Here is a 19930-nt window from a genome sequence, read left to right on the forward strand (position 1 = left end):
GAAGGAAAATTTCTTTGGAAATAAAGCAAAAATGCTGCTTTCATGCCCTTATTGAACATGTTTTACCATTCTGTCTTCTGCAAGTGTTGCTGCGGTAGAACTAAGTGCACTACAGCAAAGTTGATCCTATGTCAGACTTAATAAATTTGAACTGCAGGAGAGTGAAGCTGCTTGTGTCTCAAGAYATAAACTTTGGCCTCTACTTGCAGAACGAAGGAAGGAAGGAAGATTGAGTGAAAAGGGAGTGACACCTTGTTCAGTTCACAGTATCTGCTTTTGTTTTTTAGGACATTAATCGCATAGAAGAAAAAAATGGTGGAATAAAGCTTCTTGCACTCTTTGAGTCTCTGAACAAGTATTTTTTATTTCATTTAATAGGATACACAGCAGTGTTTCGTGTACCTCTAAGATGTCATTCAAAGCAGTCATAACATTTCAGTTATGTCCAGAACCATTCTATAGCAAAATAAGTCAGCCTCTCCCCTTTGAGATAGGTGAAAACACCAGAGTCATCTTCCAGCTTTGTATTTCTCMTGCTAGTCCTCATGTGATCTGGGTTCACCAACATGTATTTTTTTTTCCAAGTCAAAATTGAGATTCTCTGTCTAAAACCCTCTTATAATTGCTGTATTCATTCAGGATTGTAATGTGGAAAAGTTTTATATTGTCTTATAAAACATCTCTGGTACTGTTTTCTTTCCTATGTTTTAAACAAGTAATAGTATTTTAGATTAAATACATTTTGGTGGTTGAAAACCTTACACTAGTGTAAAACTGGCATAACATGCTAAGATAATTCTGTATTTGATTCAGGCATGGGATTCAGGGGAAGACCTGTTCTTAATTTCCTGTCTGCCTGACAGGATATGTCATTCTTTTCTAAGAATTAAAAATTAAAGTATTTGTTTGACTGAGACTGGATCCATTACCAGATACTTTTAGGTATCTGATGTGTGCCCAATTTTTAGGTGGTATTTTTAGCAGTCTTCCTAAAGTAAAAGTCTTTCCTGTGGACAGTGGAGAGAAGTTGATGCTTTTTCAGGCCTCCAGATGGAGATCCCTCAAGTGGTTTCAAACTGATATGGTTTGAATCCCACTCACAAGTGTTTTGGATCAAATGTTCAATTTTGAAATGGCTCTTCCATGTCTTACAGGAACTGTAGTTGATGCCTCATATTTCTGTTGTTCAGCTTCCTGATCGGTCGGTCATCTGCTGTAGTAAGTAGGGATTTTTGTATGATGGGAGGTAGGATTCTTGGACAGGTCCCATAACCTCATGCATAGACTTTCACAACAGAAACCTTGCTCAAAATACACTGGTAGGATTTTTCAGTTAATAGAGGCTCTACTTTTAGTATTGTAAGTATAATACTATGTTAGTATTACAGGGTATACTTCCTTATATATAKAGAGAGAGTCTGAATATTTCTTGCAAAATTTCAAATGTGTATTGGTAAGAAAACTGTACAGTTGTTTAGCAGCAGGGCATGGGCTGTCGTGAAAATTAATACGTAAATATTCATGAAGGCAATAAAAGGAATCCTATTAAACAACTGTTATTGCATACTGAACTCTGTATGTGGCAGTCTGTTTGGGAATATTAGTACAAAGATCTGCTACTGATAAAAATCTGACTGCTGTTGAGTAGCAGTTACAGAAGGGCTTCACTTTCTGAAAGTATGAAGAGTTACTTTCTGCCGGAGCAGGTATAGGGATACCTGCGCACAGCCTCTGCAGTTCAGGTGTGATAGGTGACGGTCCATTATTTAGCTGTGAGCGCTCTGGGCTGCAGCTGTCTCTGACCTGGGGGTCAGTGCTGACTTGCAGTGTGTGGAGATGGAGGAGTGGCGGATGGTCCTTGTTGTCACAGCATGAGGTTTTTTCCCCTGACCTTTGGGAAATGCTGCATGCTCTGAACCTCAGCTCCACATGGGAGGAGAGGGTCATGTTCGCATGACTTCAGAGAGCTTTAGGGCATGCCAGGTTCAAAGTCTATACTCCGCATAAGGTATTGGAAGTACCTTAAATTTGGTATCTATCTAGTGATTTTGAGATTTCATACACTGTTTTCACATAGAGGGTAATTACAGCTCATAAGACGTAATTTTCGATATGCTCTATCACACATGCCCCGTGTGAACCTCGGAGGTCTAGCTCTGTGTTTTAGTTTTTGGCTGTAGTTAGGACTTTAAGCATACAGTTACTAAAGAAATACTATTATTGGGTCTTGCAGTATTCCTGAACTTTTCTTCTGGATGTAGGCAGTCAGCCAACAAGAAATTTTCTTTTTTTTTTGGGGGGGGGGGAAATCAAGCTCACACTGACTACATTTGTTTTTCTCTTCTACCACAGAGAAATTACTGTGTCAGCAGATTGGCTTCAGATTTCTTAAACACTCCTGATAGAGAAGGGAGAGATTAGCTCTATTAATCTGTACTTTTTTATACTTTGTTGTAGTAAATATTTGACAAATTGCTGCAATTAAGTTTAGAACATCGTCTGAGGCCACGTTGCAAAAATAGTATTTCTGCTTTCTATTAAAAGTCATTCTGTCTTTTGAAATATATATCCTCTGTTTAGAAAACTGACTGAGCTTTTTGGACAGTGTTCCAGGAAATGATTTAGAAACATACAGTGCTGAAAGTCAAATAAGTTCCCACCTCTCCTAAGTCTTAAGAAACAAACAAACAAACAAAAAATCTCCCTCTCCCGAGAACTTTTTTTTGATCTCATTTTGGGCTTTTTTGGAGGAAGGAGGAAGATTGTCTGCCTTCCCTTCTCTCCTCCTTTTACCTCCGTTCAAAGACTTTTTTTTTTCCCCCTCCTCTCTCCCCATTTGTTGCCTGCTTTAGACTATGAGTAAAACAGACCAGCATTTTCTCATGGAAAGTTATGTTTTTTTACAGCTTTTCCTGGAGCAAGTACGTGTTAATTAAGAAGATATATTTGGTTATTCCTCTGCTGACTTTGATAACATAGTGATCTTTCTGCTTTCATTAACCTTATGCTATGATTTTATCTGTGTGCATTGGGGTAACTCATTTCAAAACAACTTTTTAAACTCTGTGTTGCATTTCTCAGGTCATTGAACTGTATAGCCATGTATTGTCAGCAGCATATCAAGAAGAAGAGAGAACTCCTTCATGAAAGACTGTTTCTTGTAAATATACTAAAAGCTGTTCTTCTAAGAGCTAGGAACTGCTCCTCTGGATGATAATAGTCCCCAAATAATACTGTTGCAGTGTTATAGTAACTCTTACACTAGGGACATTGTATCTGTTGCCAGACATGGGCCTTGTAATACTCATTTTAAGAAGCTACACCTCTGCTAGCCATCAGCTTGACCCCAGCAAGCACAAATGTCTGAGCACCACATCAGCTACTGTTTGYCTTGGTCTGTTTTTAATGGTTGTTTTAAAAACCTATGTGAATGCCTAACAAAGCAAAGCAGTCTGTTACTGTGATGCAGTTACTAGCATTTGTTATTTTTATACTAATTGAGGCATGCACATAATTTTAATTGGGATAGTTTTAGAATGTTTAAAATCATGTATATTCTCTGCTTTTTGGAAGTGTAGGTTCCCTGGTGCCACAGAATTGAAATGTAGACTTTCCCATACTTTTGCACATGCAGTTCTGTGTTAGTGGCCAAATATTTATTTATGACTCTGCATTAGAACAGTGTTGGCATGGCTTTATTCTTGAAAGCTTTCTTTCACCCTCCCTGTGGCATTAAAAAGAAGATGAAGGTGTATATTGAATAAGACAACATTAAGGTATGTTTGCTTTATCAGCATAAACCAAGAGGTATTTGAATTTGTTAAGAGGCTTCTTCACCCCCCCCCCATTGCAGTAAATTGCTTCTTTGCATATAAAATGAGAAATTGGCTTCCAGTGTAACTGCCACAGAAGAATTCCCCTAGTAATGTAAGCCTGAAGGGGCAAATATGTGATAATCCTTTGGGAACAGTTCTGTGCGGCTATTATTTTGGGGCACTAAACTTATTTTCCTTTAAAGCCTCTTAGCAATAACTTAAATACATGGTAGTATGTCTCGTATAGGAGAAGAGCAAGCAGACCAACAGTGCTTTGGATGAATTAGCCAGTGGCAGTGTTTCTCTGTACGTACTGAAGTAATTGCTGCATAGCATATTCATGTATCTTGGAGTGCACTTATATTAGCATTCTAGTATAACAGATGGAAAAAGAAGTAGATGTGCAAAAATTAAAGCTTCAAAACAGACTTCTACCTACTCCCTACTAAAATGAATAATGGATCCTATTAGTGAATTATTCTAAGTGCTAATCAAAAATATAATAACTTGTAAATCATTTCCCAATTAAATAGGAAGCAATAATTTTACTTTTTAGTCATTATTTTTTCTTTACTTTTCAAAAGTTATGCTTTATCAATCACATAAAGTGATTTACCAAATAACTTACTGTTAAAGCTAGTTTGTGATTCTGAAGCAGTAATTATTTATTGCTTGCTAATTATTTTAATGCAGTTTTTACTTCCTTTAACTTTCAGGTGAGAGTAACATGGACTTAGTCGGTTCAAGTTGTGAAAGTAGGTCGATCTTAGAGACAAAATATATTACAGTTGAGTTTCAGTTGATTGCTTTCATGTCAGTCTGCTTATAGGTTTAGCATACCTGGCTGGGGACAGCAGTAAACAGCACATTGAGGTTGAAACATGGCCAAACAGTTTGTTTGAGCATGAATAAGCAGCATATCCAGATATTTTCTGGGCTCCCCAGGACAAGAGAGACATGGATCTACTGGAGAGAGTCCAGCGTAGGGCTACAAAGATGATCAGAGGGCTTGAGCACCTGCCCTATGAGGAACGGCTGCGAGAGCTGGGCCTCTTCAGCCTGGGGAAGAGAAGACTGAGGGGGGATCTGATCAATGTGTACAAGTACCTGAAGGGAGGGTGTCAGGGGTATGGGGACAAACTCTTTTCAGTTGTCTCGTGTGACAGGACAAGAGGCAATGGGCAGAAATTGAAGCACAGGAAGTTCCGCCTGACCGTGAGGGGGAATTTCTTCCCTGTGAGAAGCACTGGCACATGTTGCCCAGAGAGGTTGTGGAGTCTCCTTCTCTGGAGATCTTCAAGGCCTGCCTGGACGCAACCCTGTCTAACGTGCTCTAGGTGACCCTGCTGAGTGGGGAGGTTGGACTAGATGATCTCCAGAGGTCCCTTCCAACCTTACTGATTCTATGATTCTGTCATTGTCAGTGAAATAGGTGTCTCTGTAAGATGATCAAATTTAGAATTAATTTTTCTTCATAAGCAAGTTAATTTAGAAGGAATATGGGGAATAATCTAGCAAAGAATAACATCCTTTTTCCTCCTCTTAGGCCCTCTTTACTAAGGGGTTAGAGCCCATATGTCAGGAATGAGCCCTTAAACCAACAGTCTCCAGGCTGGTTTGGATTCACCATCCAGCACTCATCCCAGTGTTTAGGACTGCCCATTCCATTTAAAATAAAAAACAAAAAGAAGAAAACATATAACATAAAAATATCTTGAGATGTTAAAGCAGGCGTAGACCCTAAGGGAGTTTAGAAGCCAAGTATAATTTTCTGGACCACTGCTGTAACTGTTAGGCTGTTCTGCAAAAAGTGACTTATGTTGCCTGCCTTCCTCATCYGCACACTGTTTCCTCATTCCTCCTCCTTTAAGTGATTTTGAGGTCAGCTCTTAAACTACCGGGTTTGTTSTTCTGTTAGCCATCATAGGTTAATATAGCCATGCAATTTTAAACTAGCTTTTACAGTACTAAAAGGGTGAATAGGAGAGCATTGGGAGGGAACTGCAAGATTAAGGCCTCTTGCTGCAGGATACAATATACTGGTCTAGTAAAGATGATTTATTTTAAAAAAAGCCCCTGGAAGTGAAACATACTATTAGGGTGATCCCTAAAGCCTGTTTGTTTTATAGGAATATGGAGAGAAGTCAAAGGAAGAAGCTATTTGTTTGTAACTGGTATAAGTAGATGAAGATTCAGATCTGACCCTAATGTTATGAAMTGGTTGTATTTATCAATGATATGTATTGTCTATATATTTGTAATTGGAAGGGTAATATAGTTAAAGAAGCATAATATTCAAATGCCAGAATGCTTTTACTCTGGGCTTTATTGTTTTATAGGATAAGAATGCCAAATTCTCACTGAAGAAAATCATAAAGATAGTGGAGAATGAGTTATGTGCCATGGTTTATTCAATTGAGTAGCCTATTGCTCCTTCAGTGGCTATTTTTTTACAACTCTTTTGGATTTTTTTAGACTGCCATAATTCCCTTGTTTACTTAGCTGTTTGCATTGAAGCTGCAATTGATACACTTTTTCTGGATAGTAATATCCTGAACCATTTCCTGGGTCAGGAAGATGTTCTTTGTTCCTTTCGGACTTTACTGTCCTAAGGCCACTGTGTTCTCAGCTTATTTTTTAATTTCTTTCTTTCTCTTTTTTTTTTTCCTTTCCTCTCCTCTGCGCATACCATGAGCACCAGCAGGTTCCTGTGAGTTTTGTGGCTAGTTATTGTGAGTTTTATCTTGGCAGTGGCATTTCCTAAGCCTTGTGATAGCTTATATACCCTTTGGAAGTGTGAGGAGGGTACTACTCTTTGTTCATATCCTCAGTGTGTATGGACCTTTCAACTCTTCATGTGATCTAACAAATGAAGAGCCCATACAGCCTGTGGAGAGTGCTTAATGTCACCAGTTGAATGACAAAAGCAAAGCAAATTTGTCCACTTACATAATTATATTCTGATTTATAATCATATTTATCTCTTGGTGCCCCAGATGAGCATTTCAGTAATTTGTATGCCTTACACTGTTGCATATCTCAAGGAGGTTAAAGGAATATTGTCAGAGACTGATAATAAAAAAAAAAATAGTAATCTGTGTTTGATTCAGTATTGATAGTGACAAAATCTAATGAGATACGATATTATCTAATGAGAGAATATGAATACACATGATTGAAATTATATTTAGATCTTTTAGTAGAGGAATAAATCATGGATATGTTTYTTTAGGGAAGCTTGGAGTAAAGATGGGATAGATGGCTCAAAGAATTCAGAACCAATAGCTAAGATGAGCTTCCATGCCTACTAGCTTCATGTCCTTGATAAGCTGGAAATTATTTTAGAATTATAATAAATGCATTGTAATAAATTCAAAAAGCATATAAATAACTAAAAAATCAACTTCCAAATTCATTCTTGAGGTCATAGTTTTTTGTCTTCAGCCAATCTCTTGATGTGCAAGTGGTTGATAAAGCTGAGATTTGGGTTGCTGTAGTCCTGACCTAGATAGAATTGCACTTCTAATTCTGACTGTGCTGTGATTTGAGCAGATCATAAACATTTATACTGTGGTGTGATGCCAAGTTACCTTTAGGTTTTTCTGAACATGCTTCAGCATRTTTTTGTGCTGGATCACAACTTGAGCAATCCAACGCCTCTGTCATTCTTGTCACTTTGTCTGTATTTATTGTGACTGGCTTTTATACAGTGTAAACAGCACCAGTGGAGCTGCCTGTGCTTTTTACATAGAGGGAGGATTGCTATAAAAATGACTGAGATGATATGTGATGGGGAATTAGTATCACTCATTCCCAGTGAAATGCAGTGAGTGGACGGACAGTACGTCATGCTGATGATGTCCTTGTAAAAGAAATGTCAAAGAATGAGAGCTGCAAAGATGATGAGAATATTTTGAAAGGCACAAGAGAATATTTACTGCAAGTAGCAGGGATTAAGAAGTCTTCTCCTTTCCTTCCCACTGTTAGAACAGGCCACTGCCACATGCATCTATCTCTGTTTTCAGCATACATTTCTAGTGGGTGCTGGGGCCAGATTCATTTGCTTAAATGTATGTATTTGTTACCATCCAAGATGCTGCAGGGCATCCAGCCTCCAGCTGCTTTTCAGTAAGGTGTGGGTCTCACACAGTTCCTTTCTGGACTATCAGCTATGTGTAGTTTCTTGGACATATTAGGATGTCTAAGATATCATCAGGTGCCCATGCTCAGGCATTTGAATTGAGCCTCTAACTCCTCTTATTTATAAAACATAAATGTCATAAAATATTTTTCTCTGAATGTTAGGTTTAGTTTTTCTTTGTATTGCAGATTAGTTTGAAAATATGATTGCTTGTTATATTTAGCACTGTTTAATCAGTCATGGTGTGGATTATGTCATGGTATCAAGGTGGAAAACAGCTATCCCAGCTCTCACTTCCTCAGCACTTTTTTTAATTACCCCATTTCAATAGAAATAAGAAGTCTTGAAGTTGTATTGGTATTTAGTAGTTACTGCTATAAGAAGGATGTATAGATTTTACTTAATTTTCAGCCGAAAGGAATATAGATCCTTATCTGTTATACATATATGCGTGAAGCATGGCTTTTTCAGTACTGAGCTTAGATTGYGACTGGAAATTATGGTCTGTGTGTATATGTATGTATGTCTGATCTCCCCTCCCTCCCTTTGCCTGATTTCTGTTTTTATTGATGTGCTGTAGTAGACATACCTACTTGAGCAAGTGTCCGTAACTATGAATAATTTTTCCAAACTATATAGCTTTAGGCRCAGTAAGGGCTACACACTCTTAGTAATGGAGTGGTAGGGCTTGGCAAATCCTTTATCATCAAATCCTGAGAACGATAATCTCTTTATTTATCAAGAATTAAATACCCAAAACTTTGCAGCAGGTCATGGAATTTGGGATGATAATGCTTTTCACTGCAACTGAGTTGGTGTCCTTGAGTCTAAATGTTACAACTTAAGGTAGAGTGGAAGAAGTGATCTCTTTGAAACAAACGTCTTTGTTTTTGTGAAGAGTTTCTCTTTTTTTTTTTAGCACATAATTAATGAGTGGAAGGAAGGAAGGGATTTTGAGATCTTGTTCTGTTAAGCATTTACCTCATTTTAACCTGACTTTTTTTATGCATTTTTTTTTCTATTTGCTCAGCACTCTGAGATCTAAGTTCTGACATAATACGAATGTGGTAATAAAATTGATTATTTTAATAGATTTAAGTTAGAATTGTTCATGAATGCCGTTTAGTTTGTAAACGGTAACACTGCATAGCAGATTATTTTTATGTTAGCAATTTGGAGATTGCTAACGTAAAAGAAGAAAAAGAAAAGGCAKTACACAAGTCTAGTATGTGATATTTAAAATGCAGGAAGCTATTTAATTGAGTGATTTTAGCAACATAGTTGAATCATTCACTTTTGAAAAGACTAACATATGATTTTTTAGAACTCGTGTTCTACAATTATGCTTTTTGATTCCTTGTTTGGTTTTATTTCTGTGTAGTTGGGTATTCATTACTGAATAGGATGAGGATTAATTTTCAATTTCAGTTTTTCAACTAGGAAAGAGGCTTGTGTCCTTCACCTGGTAAATGTGAGATCTAAAAGAAAAATCAATGCATCAGAAACAACAAAGGCGAGAACTGTGAAATTTTAAGCAGTGTACTGTCAGCTCACCTTCTCAGCTTGCTGAGAGTACCACCTGGCAGTGTCAAGTGAACAGGCCTTTTTTTTTTCTTTCTTTTTTTTCTTTTACCTTCTTGTTTGGCAGCTTGGCATTTTTCAAAGCCAAATCTCTTGCGTTTCTGCTGATTCAGAACAATGTTGTGATATATTTCCTGTGCTTTACAGGTCGCCAGGATTACTCTTAACTTTTTTTCTTAAGTGTATCTGTTTGAGAGGCATCTGCAAGCAGTAGTACAGCTTCTATTATTTTTTTTCTTTCATTTTTAAGCTGCGAGATTGTTGTGACCCATTTGCTGGCCYGTTAAACAGTGCAGACAAGTAAGTTGGATCTTTAGCGGATCCTTTGGCTCAACTTCCCTTGTAGTTACTGAAGCGGGACACGGACAGGCGCATTCTGGCAGGCAGCAGTGTGTGTCTTCTGTACCGTTGTGTGTTCACATGGTGCTAGGTGAGATGATGGGAAACAGCCCATATGTTTCRCATTTGATTTCAAATCGGAACCGTCTGCTGATCTGAGGATAGGCAGATTACTGTGGTTAAGCAGCGACCGCTTGTCAGAGTATAGGGAGGATCTTCAAGTGTAATCGTGGGCTCTACTATTCTTTCTTCAGTCTTTTGTCTTCATAGTATCTGTGTTGAAGCTTACAGTTTAAACTCTCTGCTGCATAGTTCTTGCCAATTCAGAAAATGAGACAGTATGCTCATGAATAATTTCAATTTTTATTTTCCCTCTAATAAAATAATTTTTCCAAGACAGAGGAATGTGCTGTAAGTCCATAATCTGTCTGAACAGATCCCATTAAAAATGACAACCTTGTTTCCTCRTTTTTGCCCTTTGTTGCTAAAGTGATGATATTGTTTTTACCTTTAAAGATACAGAAGGCAAAGAAATGCCTCCTTTAGGATTGTTAGCAACAGTAGTTAGCCTTTTAAAGGAGATCGTACTTAAAAGAGCACGCTACTGTTCAGGATCTCTGCTAAAATGACGCCACACTATAAAAGGTCAAAGACGAAGAGACTTCTCCCCTGCACCCCCTTTTGGTATCAAACCAAAAATTACTAACCTCCTTATTTAAAGATTTGTGTGGTAGGAAGGTAGGGAGTATTGTTAGCCTATATATTTAAAAAAAAAAATTAAATTAGTTTAATAAACAAAGCCACTTTTCTCATAGAAATTGAGAGTTTCACTGGCAAAATTCAGGCTGGAGTTTACTCTTGCCTGGACTCCCCCTAGAACTACAAGTGGGTATGTTCTGCTTGAATAATCACATGTAAATGCAGAGGTGCCAGCAGCACTGTAATAATGACTGTATTGGCTTTTGAAGGCACTGTGAAGCTTCTGTTCAAAGATGTTCTTAAATATTTAACATCTATTTTTTTGCAGTTTACATGGAATATATAATGACATCTCCAGAGTACCAGATTTCCTTCCCTGCTTTGCTTTCTCAGTCAATGAATAAATAGAGTATTTTAATTAAGATGTTGCTTGCTTACCTGTATGGTAAACTGGCAATGCAAAACARATAAGAGAATACATCCAGATAGTTCTTTGTTGTGACCCTCAGTAGCCTCCTCTTAACACAGAAATGACAGCTCAAAAAACAAGGCAACTCTGAGGTAATCTGAGGAAGTTTTGCTTMCCCTCTGCAAATATGGTGAAGCAGTTTTGTCTACTTTGATATAACCTTTGGCTCCTAGCAGATAATCTTTTGGCCATTTATATGGTCTGTTTTGTAAGACTGACTGTTCAGCTGACTGCACGTTACTGATCTTTCTTTATTATTATTTTTTTTGGCAGATACTGAACGTCTTTATACGGTAGTGTTCCAAGAAATCTGCGGGCGTTTTGGGAAGAGTTATACCTGGGATGTGAAATCCTTAGTCATGGGTAAAAAAGCCCTAGAAGGGGCACAGATTATTCGAGATGTTCTAGATCTTCCAATAACCAAAGAAGAGTTATTACATGAAAGTAAAATGAAGCAGGAGAGAATATTCCATACTGCTGAACTGATGCCAGGTATGCTTTCTTCAGTATCTGTAAACTGCTTATGGAATTACCTGAATGCTGATCAGGATAGAAGTTTTTAAACTACCTTTCACATGCATTTCTCTTACAGATTCAGTTTCATCATTCTTGGTTTAGCAAATTTTACTGAAATCTATCTGTTATTCACCTGTTAAAGAGATACTGGGATATAGAAAGCTTTTCTTATACACTTGGAGAACAGCTGCTTTTTAATGCATCATTTTAAGAAAAAAGGAACAAATACTGGATAAGTATGCATGAATTCTCTCAGTTTTGTAGTCCAGACATTCTTTAAAATGGTTGTTGGCAGCTGTGGAACTTAGCAAGTTAATTTTGTCTGACTGTGTGTGTAGTCTGACTTTATGTTAAGCACAAGCACACCTGTACATGTACAGRCAAATGTATATGGGCATGTGTTTTTTCAGGTGAGACTGATCTCACTTAAATTGAACACTGAAAGCTAGATGTTTGTTAACAGAGAGGGAGGGTTGTTCAGGTTATCCTTAAGCAGGTGAGCTTAATTACCCACTGAAAATGTTTGTTCTGGCAATCTCTACAATGCATTAATGATAATGTTTTAATTTTTTTAGATGGGTGTTTGTATCTAGTTTCATAATGCATTAAGAGGATGASAGCTAAAAATATACGTTAGGAACAAAGAAGAAGAAACAAAATGAAAGGGTATAATTTGTGTAGGAAGCTTAACTTGAGAATCTTGTGTAGCCAACTTATATCTAGATCCGTTTCTTCTTTTATAAGCTAGATTTTTCAAAGTTGCATCATTGCTAGTGGCAAGTCTACATAAAGCTGTAAGCCTAGTTAAACTCTGTAGGAAAACAAGAAAGATGAGGGGAATTGGTTTTCATTTTTCATTTCAGACTTCTGGGACTAACTTTGCAGGTATTTCTTCTGTAAGACAAACAAAACAACTTAGTCTGGACTTAGCAAATGCCAGATGGACAGACGGGGGAAGCATTATGAGGCACAGAGAAGAGTCATTGTAATGGAATAGCACAGGTAGTAGCTGCCATTATGCAGATATCCTGTGTCTGCTGAAGGCTGGATGAGCTGGCTCGAACAGAAATTTAGAGAGGTGATAGAACAGGATAACCAAATAAAATAGTTTTTCACTTTTGCTGCCTTCAAAAAGTGAATTCCAGGCTTGCTAAAGCAAAAGCAAGCAAAAGTTTTGCAGGGACAAGCATATAAGCACATTTATCATAGCCAGAATTGTTCTACTGATTATCTTTTCAATTTAACTAAATATGTACAATAATTTTCTTTGTGCTATATTCTAATGCAGAGTTTACTTGATTTTAAACACTTTATGCTTATTGGCCATTATGGGGAGCAAAGGCAGCCTTTGTCACTGAAGTAATGGGATCTGTCCTTTACTTGATAGCAAAATACAAGATACAATTTGATTTGTCATGTATTTTGAGAAAACTAGCTCGATATCAGCTAGCAATCAGAAATAGTGCTAGTTATTTATTGTTTAGTTTCTTTAATGATTGACCTAAGCTTAAATCTGATAACTAGATTTTTTTTAAATTTGGCAACTTTCCCCTGCCTCTCGTATCTTCTGCAGGTGTTAATTAATGTAATCTTTGTAGATTTATTCTGCAGCCTCTTGTTGTTTTTTAATTAAGAATGGACTTCATGAGGTGTTGTGCAAGACATGGGGCTGCCAAGGATGTGAAAAAGTGGTGACATTTGCGGCTTAGAATGTTCTCCGACTAGACTGATGTTTCAGATTTGTTATGGGTAAATACAGCAAAGTGAAAGTTAATTGCATTTATTAATGACATAAGATGATTCTCACATGCTGAGCCTCACTGACTGTCTTTTGGCAGATAATAGGCAGGTGAGGTTCTACATTCAAGCAATTTTTACAGTTTTCCAAAAAATAAGATTCAGAATTGGATTGGTRTAGAGAAATGCTGAATGACAGCCAMTGAAGTTTAAAATGCTGCTGAAGCAGAGCAGCACTTGTTTCTTTGCAAGGAGGACAGAGTGAACTGTTACATGTTCATGCCAGTTACAGCAACGAYAACTGCATTAATTTGCAAGTCAAGTAATTGACTGTTAGGTCAGTGCTGGTTAAGGATGGGATGGAAGATGAATATACGATTGCCAAAGCAATTCTTCATCTGAGAGTCTGTACTSGAGCCCTATCATCTAACATACAACAGTCTTCTGAAATGTTAGGGTTTGAAGACACAAGTTTGAAGGTTTCAGTATGGCTGAAGTGACTGGCACTACATTTCAGTACCTCAAGCTGTGGTCAAAATACAGATTTCATCTATGAAGAGTATATATCTATTTCTCATTTGGAATTTCCAGCAAGAACTTGAGAGTTTTCCACTTTTGTTTCTGAATGAATCGTAGGGTAGACTAGATTTCATACAGTATAGTAAGGAGTTACCTAAGACAATGCTGACAAAGTGACAGGGCTGCCACTTGTGCTGCTTATCTAAACATTGCTCTCAGAGTACAGACGTTGTCATCTGCAAGGATAATGTAGCAGGCTTTCTCTTTCTCCAAACATTGTTACGTTGCAGTGAAGTGGATTGTCAGCGAATGAGGACTGTAGAGGAAGAAAAAATAAGGTGGAACATAACTGCATATATACACATGTATAGGTGTGCTTGTGCTTAACATAAATCCAGAATGTACACACATCCAGAAAAAAACTTWGCTGGATTACAAAGCTGTCAACAACTCCTATAATCATGCCTGGGTTATGAAATTGATGCCATTCTTTCATAGCAATGTCTGTTTTTTTTTTCACTCACATCATCACAAAGCACAGATGCTTAAGGATCATGTCATCCAGAGTCTGTACACCTTCRAGAAGTTTTCACTCCTGGGAGGTCTTTGGGATAGCTGAAATAGCATTATTGTAGCCCCTATTCAGCCAGTGTGGAATGTGATGTGCAAGTATTCAAACTCAAGTACTACTAATGTTTTTTTGCAGACAGAAGGAGGTAATATTATAGCTTAATTTTAGTACCAACTGAAAGCAATAAAAATAAAAAAAAAGAGGAAAAAGAAACAGTTGAAATTCTAGTGGAAACTTGCTATAAAACATTAAATTTTGTTTTCTTGATCTGTTCCTGTCAAACACCAGTCTAGTTTGCACTCTGAACTGCTGTTTCCTTCATTCGTGTTTGTTCCCCTAACAGTTAAACAGACTTCCTACCATGGTATCTTTTCTATTCCTTGCTATTGTTGTTTTAGTGGAAGGAAACTCTAGTGAATCCATTCTAGGCTTTGTGAGTCTATAACCTCTAGAGATCAGTCTTGGAATGTTCCAGTCTACATTTGGCTGACTTTAATCATTTGGCCTCTGTAATAGATAAAAGATAGCAACCCAGAAATGCTTTTACCAGAAAATCAGCATTGCAGAGGTTCTGAATTATACTTTCATTTTTGCCATGGTCAGATATGTCAGGATGTCCAGACAAAGGTGGAATTTTGATTTAATAATCAAGGAGGCTCTGTGCCACCAGAAAGGTCTTTGATACTCTAGATTTAGAGCAAGAAACTGAGAAAAACAGATTCTTTGCTTGTAGCCAATTATCTTCCAAGTTGGGGAGTAAGATATTAGTTTCCTCCTCCACTTTTGTAGCTCGGTGAAAGGACAACATCTTTAACATCTTTAAACAATATCTCAGAACAAAAAAGAAACAGGTGGATATGAGAGTTATGTTTCTAAGGTCTCATAAGAYTCATAGCAATTACACCAACTGGTAGATGGCCCCATCTCTGGTACTCTATCACCATCACAGCAGCAATGCTGACTTTATTTGAGGATTGAGAGCATTTGCAGATAATGAATAGCTCTGTGCTGCTGGGCTTGCAGCTATGTAGCATGCCAGACTACATCAAAAATATTTTTTAAATCGGTTTGTGACTTAGGTGAAGAGCCAGTTTCTTCTTATGTTATGAGATTTTGTTTTTCTTTGCTGGATACTTTTCTGTGTTCAAAGACTGACAAGGTTTTTATTGTAGAATTGCTTTTATGGTCATAAAGGATTGTAATGGAATCAGCTAGAAATCCAATCAACTTGACAGAACTCCGAATGCTAATGTTAGATTTTCTTTGATCAAAGAGAGTGATGAAATCTTAAASAGCTTTAAGTTTGGTCTGACATCAGATTCAATGTAGGGACGATAAATGATTTTGAAAGAGAAGAGCAATCTCTTCATAGAGAGGTTATATTTATCCCTACAATTTCCATTTGTTCACATCTGGACATAAATCATACAAGATATGCATAATACATGTACACAGTTAATTTAAACAGTACACGGAGTATTTTGGTGTCCTTTAGTCTTTTTCTCAGCAGTAAATCTTTTCTTTCAAATACACACAGAAGACTCAGGCTGCTTGTTCTGAGTGACATGTTATAGTAAAATGAAGTGGACTTGAACACAGGTCTCTGAAGAGCCATGGTTTTGGTACCCCAGAGGTCAGGTGTCTTCTGCTCACTCTCATGCTATTAGCATACATAGAAGGGTAACTGTATGGATAGAGAGAACTGGTGAATGAGGAGCAACGCTGTGATAGATGTGTATGAAGTTCTTAGAGGGAATGCTGAAAGTCTTTGAAAGGGTGTGAGGAGTGTTTGGGTTCATAACTTGCTGGCAAGCCCTATGAAGAAACCATACAGTGGTCAACATAATTCTTCCAATAAAAATTCAGGTGCACAAGGCAGAAGTCTGTTGATTGAGACAGTGTTCTATAGAAAAGTCTGTAGCTGTGCTKTTTCCTTTGCAGTATGTGCTGCATCTCAGCTACAAGGCTTTGCAAGCATAGTTATATTAGCACAGGCTACACTGTGTAAACAAACTCYAGAATTAGAGCATGGAAAAGAGAAGTAAAACAGATGCATATGCCAGTGAGGGAAAAGGGAAACAGGGTAAAAGAGATAGTAAATTAACTAGTCAAGCATGACACAAAAAGGAAAAAGAAAATGAAGGTTTTTGAAGGAGAGTAAGTAGTTTGGGTTTGAAAAAGAAAAGAAAAAAAAGGAAGAAAACCCAAGTATATGTAGATACAACAGTGTATACAATATACACAGGAAAATATTTGATTGCTAATGAGACAAAGAATTTTTCCTTCATTTAAAAAGAACTGTATGAGATGTTTTTCTGTTTCAGTATTTCATCCCCCAAAATTTCAATTGTTCTTTATCAAGCAGTTTGAAAGTAAAAAGAAGCACATTTCTTATCAAAATATTTGGGRAAAAGATAGTTCCTTTGGCTTATGATTACAGTTCACTGTAAAATGGATGTGACTGATACCCAAATGGCTAAAGGAGAGTGGCTTGAATAGCTTATTGAAGTAAGGAGGTTAACTGGAGAGAGGTATATACTGTGAYTATGAAATACAAACAGAAAATAAGAATAGCCAAGGAAGCTAACTGGATARATGAATAATCAACAGTTGCTTTGGGGGAAAGAAAAAAAGTCATAAATAATTCACTTCTAAAATATTTTGTAGTCCTCAAAACTATGTCAAAGGATAACCAGCAGTTGTAAATAGCAGTTATGTTACTATCTGTATCATAATGTGGAACAGATGAAAGAGAAGATTTGAAAGAAGTAGTAATCTTCATTTCTCCARTATTTTTATTCAGTTCAGTTGGTTTAACTTCTGGGCTTAAAGCTCTGCGTCTGACCAGCAAAATACCCCTTGGCCTTTTGGGCTTTTTAGGAGTTCACATGTATTTGCCTTATGAAAGGAAATAAGAGGAAGACAAAAAGTACTCATTTTAAGTAAATCCGAAGCTTTTTTCATTTTTCACACATGTAACCTCTAGCTTTTTCTGATACTTTGACTTTTATCTGAATCTAAAAATAAGCTGGCAGAATCTATGAAAACTTCCTAGTATGTAACCTGATTTCATTGACTACTTGATGCATACTCGTAATTAGTGCGAAGAATACACTGTATTTATAGTTTTTTCTGCCTCCCCCTCCCCAGTATTTACTATCCTGAGCTAAAGGAATCCTATGTTGTATCATTTCTCTGTTAGAAATCTGTCTAACGTTATTTTTTTTTTTCAGTAGTGACCAAAATCATTTGGAGGAACGTAAGATACTATATATGATGGTTCTAGATTCCAGCTGGACAAAACAATTCTTAAATTACATAGCAGATCTTAGCTGAATCAATTGGAAACCATAAAGGAATGCCTGGCCCAGAACTGAAACTACTGTGGGTTGTTTCGGTTTTGTTTGAGGGTAGGAAAGAGGACGAGACATCCACTAAGTGTCCTTCTATTCTAGCAAAACATTTTAGCTTTGAAATAACAAATTTAACCCCTCTCCTCAAAAAAAAAGAACAAAAACAAAAAACCACACACACATATGTGCACATTCACACACTCCTCTCTACTGGTCACTAATTTTCTGTTTCTCTTCTTGAGTTTGCATATTGCTTAAAATGCTTTTAATTAGTATTTAGATGTAAGGTGAAATGTGTATTGCACCCAAGCAAGGAATAAAGAGATAAATGAGAGGTATGRTATGCTGTGATATTCATGAAATGATTTGCCATTCAAAATGCCTCTATTTGTTAAATTGAGGCCTTYCAATCCAGAAAAGAGCTCCTATAATGTGATTTTGAAGAACTTGAATAAACTTGAATAAAGATTAGCTTTTTAGTTGTGTTATGATGCTAACTTCTTGTGGTCCTGTTTTTCTGCTCTTGTACTTATTGTTGTCCCACAGCTTATGCTTTTGCTTAGGACAAGGCATTGGGGAATTCTAATTATTTATTCATTTTTCCCCCCTGCATGATTTAGGCTAATATTTTTAGGAACAAAACAGACCTTTAGAAAAGACTATGGGATACATGATATTGTGGCTGCACTCCATGCTGGCAGTATGCAAACGAGCTATTTTCCTTAAATAATAACACTTCAGAATTTTGTCCATGCTAATAAGTCCATCCAAAAGTGAGTTTTCAGGTTAAGACACTGGCCAARTTAGTGTGTGATTGTCTACCCTGCCTGTATAGGTGCCTATTCAGTGCCTATTCAAATGAATAGACTGCAAGCAGAGTGTGAAAAGCAGAAATTATTCAATAAATCAGTGAACAGAGAAAGCTGAAACTATGATTTCAAAGTGACATAAAGATCCACTTCCTCATCTCATGTTTGCCCAATTTATAATGAAGATCACTTTCTTTTCTATCTTGAAAAACTTTGTTACAGTCTCCTATGATGTGTTCATAGAAGCCTCACTTAGAGAAAAATCAAATCAGTCTTYACAAGACAAAAGTTTGGCTGGTGACTAGTATTAGAAAAAAGTAGAACAATTTTGATACTCTGTGTATTTCCTCAAGAAGTAGATCTTAATCTGAAATTCCAGAAGTGATAAAAGTTAAAAATGCTGTATTCTGTTTAGTGATGGACAAACACAGGAAAAAGGAAGATAAGAAAATTGGAAAGTAAAACAAATAAAGTATAGCAAAAATACACACATTGTTCAGCATTCTGAAGTATGAAGTTTAAAAAGGAAAATCAAAATTCACATTATTTTCTATCAAAGTGAATGAGCTTTCARGAGTTCTGAGTGTTTTATTAAATTTGACTTCATAATAAGTAATGCTATTTGATTATAAAATGTGATAACTTAAAATCCTATGGAAAACACTCATAATAGCACATAAATAATTAGAAAGGGACTATCCCTATACAACTGTTTTAGCCTAGCATTCTTTTGGTTTCCTGAACTTTTGCTGTATGTGTTTGTATTGACAGAGAAAAGGAAAAAGTCAGAGTTAGCACAAGGRTATATTGCTGGGCAGCACAAATCTTACCCTTAGTTTGTCAGTTGATTCAGTTTATTACAGTCACCTTGRTTTCAGCTGAATCCAAAGAGAATGAAGACAACATTGGTAGAATAATGTAGGAAAAATGCTTTTTTTCCCCCCCTTTTTAATTTATGTTTTTTTCTGAAACTTTCAGAATAAAAGTGCTGATCTCTTCCTTGAAAATGCCTCTGTGGTCTTGGGAGAAATAACTTTTCTGTTGGTTTAATCATTTTTTTTTCTATTYCAAGTTGTTAATTTCATTGGCATTTGTGATTAATTGTGTTTTAAAGATGCTGATGTTTAAAATTAATCCTTTTTTCATCTTGCTTAACTAAATKCGTCTTACAGTTTAWTTTTTCCCCTTAATTTTCTTTCTATTAGCCAGTTGTGTGTAACTATTACATGTAGAGTGCACTAACCTTCTGTCCCTTAAGTTTAAAAACTTAACATTGAAAGAGATGGAGGAAATAAACTTTTTTTTTTCTCTCTCTTAATTAGGGAAGAATGCATTTGGAAATGAAATGTGGCAATGTTGGTTATTTTCTCCTAATTTTCCT

At 36.6% G+C, this 19930-nt stretch overlaps 1 protein-coding gene across 3 annotated transcripts in view; it reads left to right on the plus strand.

Annotated features, from left to right (window-relative positions):
• The window catches only part of PUDP (pseudouridine 5'-phosphatase), a 101571-nt gene that overhangs the window by 15941 nt on the left and 65700 nt on the right, over window positions 1-19930 (plus strand). For all 3 annotated transcript variants that reach the window (XM_085321579.1, XM_085321578.1, XM_085321581.1), the window contains exon 2: window positions 11318-11536. In XM_085321579.1, the coding sequence (XP_085177705.1) occupies window positions 11318-11536 (219 nt within the window). The remainder of the gene's footprint in view (window positions 1-11317; window positions 11537-19930) is intronic.

Source organism: Rhea americana, unplaced genomic scaffold (assembly GCF_003343005.1).
Source record: "Rhea americana isolate MKP2758 unplaced genomic scaffold, rheAme1 scaffold_7, whole genome shotgun sequence".
Classification (NCBI taxonomy): domain Eukaryota; kingdom Metazoa; phylum Chordata; class Aves; order Rheiformes; family Rheidae; genus Rhea; species Rhea americana.